Source organism: Aulonocara stuartgranti, assembly GCF_965226115.1.
Source record: "Aulonocara stuartgranti genome assembly, chromosome: 23".
NCBI lineage: Eukaryota > Metazoa > Chordata > Actinopteri > Cichliformes > Cichlidae > Aulonocara > Aulonocara stuartgranti.
In genome coordinates, this window is record NC_138958.1 from 53592955 (window position 1) to 53598888 (window position 5934).

At 42.5% G+C, this 5934-nt stretch overlaps 1 protein-coding gene across 1 annotated transcript; it reads right to left on the reverse strand.

Moving 5' to 3' along the window:
* Nucleotides 1-3621: 3621 nt before the first annotated feature.
* LOC309700406 (uncharacterized protein) lies at nucleotides 3622-5526 on the reverse strand (the record flags this gene model as incomplete). The annotated part of the gene is made up of 3 exons (XM_082523925.1): nucleotides 4831-5526; nucleotides 4424-4706; nucleotides 3622-4290 (listed from the first exon to the last, which is right to left on the reverse strand). Exons 1-3 carry the CDS (start codon nucleotides 5136-5138, stop codon nucleotides 3622-3624), a joined length of 1260 nt encoding a protein of 419 aa, XP_082380051.1. The 5' UTR covers nucleotides 5139-5526.
* Nucleotides 5527-5934: the final 408 nt, after the last annotated feature.

Here is a 5934-nt window from a genome sequence, read left to right on the forward strand (position 1 = left end):
CATCATGTCAGGCCTGGATACGCCATTCCAGAAGATGTTTTCCCCGGTGCCTTGGACTACAGGACATTGCATGTAGACGAAATTTTGTGGCCGGACCCAGAGAGACGACACGATGTAGACCGATTTCTTTTTTTTTCCTCAGTGAAATTCCTTTTTTTACTTGGAAATAAACACTTGTGTTTGTTTTGATGTGTGTGAATAAACACCAGTACTTGAAGTTTGGATCCCTCCATGTTTACGGACCTATGACAAAAGTATGAGCTCAAACTGACATGGCCTATTGTGCACAGAGAAAGCAAAAGCCAGATGTGTTTTTTTTATTCATACCATCAGTGTGTAGTTGATGCATTGTGTGCTTGTTAAGAAAATGGCTTGTGTTAACTGTTTGATGCAAAAATACAATTTTTACGAAGGTTTGGAGAGTTAAGCAGGGTTTGTTAGCTTTTGCAAGAAAACTACAATGTTTTGCTGATTTGTGTGTAGAGTTTTGCAAAAATAGCCAATAGTTACAAAAAATGTGCTTAGGCCATCAGAAAAAGTGTAACCTTTTCTTCTCCTTTTTGCTAGATTCAACATGTATGCTGTCTTCTATAATCCACTGCTGTATTTCATGCAGTGGAATTGCATTATTCTGACGGACCATATCCACAACACAGTTTTTCACAGTTGTGTACACACAATTCCTTGCACTTCAGACACAATGACTGCAACATGTATCTGATGCACCAACTCCCTGAACTAATTCTACTAAACTACAAGCACAATTCCTGCTTTACACTCAAATTGCAGTTTTAAAACACACTTTTTTTCAAAACACTACACACAGTTTTCTTCATTTGGCACAATTTTCATGAAGAAAATCTCTTGTTCGCACAAGAAACACACTGTCATTTGAAATTGTAAACTCAGTGGCCCTACTTTGCATACTAACTCATCACATGGGTAAACACCTTTCACACACAATTGCAATCTAGAAATCAGAGCTTTATACGGTTTTTTCTGAATGCTTAAACCCTAACTGTGATTCCTGTAGCACAATCTCTAAAACTATTCAGACTTATAGCAAAACCACTCACTGAGTTTGCAAAACTAAAAGCACAAAAACTGCTTTGCACTCAGTTTGCAATTTTGTAACACACACTTTGCAAAACTGTAGGCACAATTCACTGCACAACACTCAATTACCAAATTTCCAACACACTCCTAGCAAAAGTATACACATGTATGGCTATCATTAACACTAATTTGCCAACTGTCTGGCACACTTTCACATGTGAAAACATTTTTAGATAATTAGTTCACTTTGCAATCAGCCTAAGCACTATAATACAGGTAAGCTGTGTGTGCGGAGTACAATGGAGGGAGCAGAAAGAGTGAGAAGTAGAGGAGGCCGAGGAAGAGGACGTGGAGGTGAAGAAGTAGGATGAAGAGGACGACAAGGACAAGGAGGAGCAAGAGGAAGACGAGGAGGGGGGAGAGGAAGGGTAGGAAGAGTAAGAAATAGAATTGCTGATGACATCAGAGCTACAATAGTGGACCATGTAATCAACCGTGGAATGACCCTGAGGGTAGCTGGCCAACGGGTCCAGCCTAACTCGAGCCGCTACACTGTAGCAAGTACCATAAGGACATCTTGAAATGAGAATCGGTTAGTACAGTCACTTCGCACAAAGATTTGTAGCACGGCCATATGCCAATGAGAAACACACCAATACCATTGATGTAAAAATACTGAAATTGTTACTTTACAGAATTGCTAGATGACCAGATGCTGGGGCAGAGGAAGCATGTTCACTGCAGACCAAGTAACCCATATAGTCATTATGGCGATTGCAAATAATCCTATACTTGGAAATAAACACTTGTGTTTGTTTTGATGTGTTTGAATGAACACCAGTACTTGAAGTTTGGATCCCTCTATGCTTATGGATCTATGACAGAAGTATGAGCTCAAACTGACATGGCCTACCTTGTGCACAGAGAAAGCAAAAGCCAGATGTGTTTTGTATTCATACCATCAGTGTGCAGTTGGCGCATTGTGTGCTTAGTAGATGATGGCTTGTGTGTACTGTTTGATACGGAAACACCATTTTTACGAAGGTGTGAAGAGTTAATCTAGCTGTGTTTGCTTTTGCAAGAGAACTACAATGTTTTGATTATTGGGTGACAGGTTTTCTTATTTGTGTGAAGAGTTTTGCAAAAATTAGCCAATAGTTACAAAAAATGTGCTTAAGCAATCAGAAAAAACTGTAAAAGGGCAGCAGGAGAGTTCTTCTGTTTTGGAGCAATGGATGCCAACACTGGAAACAGAGGCAGAGCGAGAGGAGTGAGAGTAAGAGGAGGATGGTGAGGATGAGGACGATGAAGGCGAAGGAACGTAATCTCTGAGGAGATCAAAGCCACTTTGGCTGACCATGTGGTCAACCATGGTCTACCAATGAGGGAGGCTGAGCAAAGAGTACAGCCAAATTTGAGCAGGTGCACTATAGCATCCATTATCCAGACTGCTCAGAAAGAGTCAAAGAATCGCAACTTTGTGCAAATAAGTCCCATACAATCCCACAAGTGTTGCATACTGTCAAAACTGTATAAATTAAAGTATACATATTACTGTACTGTACAGTAATCATACTCTGATTATGCCTTACAATAGGGACCACTTCTACGTATCATGTGTGTTTAGAGAGTCCTTAAGCTAGAGGTGGCTGCAGTTGAGCACAAGTTTATCTTCATTGATGATGTTGGCTTCAACCTCACAAAAAGACAAAGGCGGGGAAGGAATGCCATTGGTCAGCGTGTCATTGTTGAAGTCCCTGGCAAGCGTGGTTGGAACATCATAGTGTGTGCAGCATGTGTGCAGCATTTTCCAACCATGGTGAATTTCATCACCATGCTACCCTTGTCCCTTACAACACTGCCCATCTGATCACATTCCTGGACATCCTACACAACACACTCATTCCACCAGATCAGACAGATAACCCAGAACAGCTCAGCTATGTTGTCATTTGGGACAACATAAGTTTCCACCAGGCTGCTCTGGTTCGTGACTAGTTCACTGCCCACCCACACTTTTTAGTTGTTTACATCCCTCCATATTCTCCATTCCTCAATCTTACAGTTTTTCTCAAATGCTAAAACACATGTCACAAACGTTACCACCAGGTCCCCCAATGTCCAAACACAACACCCTTCTCTAAAGCTACATAAACACAACCACACCTTCCCACTGCAAAACTCAAACTCCCACACCAAGAGAGCAGCTCGAAGCTGTCAAAACTGTAAACACTATACACAGCATTACACACTACAGCAAAACAATTGAAAACACAATGCTCAATTTGTGAGAAGGTTCTTTGGTTCATAACTGCCAATGCATATTTTTATAAACTGTACAGTAACGGATCGTCATAGAACCCTGCAGAGGATTAGGCATTTAGATTTGTGAGTTTCACATGAAGACTATAAATCTATAAAAACATCCTGCATGTACGTACACTACTGTAACACAACTCAATGCAAAAACAGAATCTATCGCACACAACAGTACTCTCGGAAACATGATCAGGGTGTGAAGTCTTTTTTTTATTGTCTACACGGTCTTTTTACAGTATTACACAGTCACTGTGCGGCATCATGTCGCCGAGCTGCATTGGGCCACATCACCTCATCCACATCACAGGCTATATTGTCCCTTGCTAGGCACCGCGGGAAAAACGCCCTGGAATGGCGAATCCATCCCTGGAAGGCCTCCACTGGGATGTCAGCACAGGCCAGCTCCATTGCCCGTACGAGATTCTCTCGTGTGTATGGCTGTCTGTCATACACCTTCCATCTCCATGATGAGAAGAACTCCTCTATAGGGTTCAGGAAAGGGGAGTAGGGTGGCAGACAGACGTTTAAAAAGTGGTCACTGTTGGTGGTTAACCACTCTCTGATTTGGTGTGTTTTGTGGAAGCGGACGTTGTCCCAAATGATCACATACATGTGATGTGCTAGCCTAGGATGGTGTTGTTGACGGTCCAGGAGGATGTCTTTTAGCTCCTCTAGGAAGGTGAGGAGACGTTGGGTGTTGTAAGACCCAAGGACAGCATGCCGGTGGACAAGCCCCTCCGTACCCATAGCTGCACAAAGAGTAATATTACCCCCCCGTTGGCCAGGAACCTCAGTGATGGCTCTTTGGCCAATGATGTTACGGCCTCTTCGCCTTAGTTTCTGGAGGTTGAAGCCAGCCTCATCCAGGAAGAGGTACTCATGGGGTCTGGCCATCGCGTCCAACTGCATTATCCTCTGTGAACATGGAAAAGCGTACAGGTGTTCAGAACGGTCAATCAGGTAGCACAGTATTGTCCAGAAGTAATGTAGGCCACTAAGCAACACAGTATGTCCACTAACTGTACTGTGGACATTGATGTATACGTACTTGCACATTCTCGTAACGTTGTTCTATGTGTCGCGCAGAGTTGCGCTCAAAGGGAACCCTGTAGACCTGTTTCATCCTCATCTGTTGGCGCCGGAGAACTCGGTCTATTGTGGACACGCTGACAGCATCAATGTTCTCAAAGTTTACATTATCTGCAATGACTTTGTCTCTGATCTCTCGGAGTCTAATGCAGTTGTTCTCACGGACCATATCTGCAATGAGGGTTTCTTGTGCCGCTGTGAATATGGCAACCCTCCCACCTCTATGTGGCATTCTTTCAGCTCTAAAGAAAGAAACATGTGTTGTCAATTGACTGATTTATATGTAAAACTACATGTAAAGTAACAGACCACTTTCACAGGCCTGTAAAACTGTAGTGTGACAAAGAAAGCAATAGCGTACTATACCTGTTGTGTTGTCTAAATGCCTTGATAATGGTGGCCACGGTGAACCTACTCAGGTTTGGATGTACTCTTCGTCCCGCTTCAGCCATTGTCATGCCATGGACAATGACATGATCAATTACTCTTGCTCGCATATCATCTGTTATGATGGTGCGAGGTTGTCTTCTTCTCCCACCTGGACCTTCTCTTCCTCCTCTACTCCGAACTCCTCTTCTTCTTAGGCATTCACCTCTTCCTCCTCTGATCTCAACCCCTCTTCCTCTTTGGCCTGCAGCTCTTCTCCTTCCGCACGCTCGAATGCCTTCATCCATTGTGATTGTTTGGCATCTTCACCAAACTATGCTTTTATAGGTGGGGTCACATCATTAGCAACAGGTGTCTTCAATTTTGAGTCGTTGTGTGTAATGACTGACGCCAGGTGTGTTCCCTGTGTTCAAAGATTGGTGACTGTGGCAAGCATTTTGCATCACATGGGCTTTCATTTGAGAATATGAGCAGAGTTGTTTTGCAACATGTGTTTTAGCAAGGAAAAATGTGTTAGATTTATGAGTACAGAGGGTTGTGTTTTGTGAATTGTGTCTTCATGTGACATGTGTTTATGGTACTGGAATATGGTGGCTACATTTAGTAAATGTGTTTAGACTACTGGTCATTTGGGTTACAGGATTGGCTTTTGTGTTTTAACATTTGAGAAAAACTGTATTGAGGGACTTTTTTCTGCCTGGAGATGGAAAGTGTCCGAAATCCTTCCATAGCTCCTCCAAGCTATGGAAGATGCATGACGAGATATAGCAGTTGATGCTATTCATGGCTGGATTCGCAATGCTAAGCGATATTTGACCTGCTGATCGGCCTGGGAAAACATTGCTTGTGATGTGGTGCTGTGGCCAGACAGCATCAGAAGAAAGGATGCAGCATAATTGTTATTTAGGTTTTTTTGTTTTGTTTTTGCTGTAACTGTATTCAGCTAATTCTTCTGTCGTCTGTATATGTAGACCACGGTATATCGAACTTCGTGTTGGTTGGGATGAACACTGTGTACATTGTTTTTGTGAGAAAAATACTGTAAAATATATTTGGTATATTTGTGTATTTTGTGTACAAACA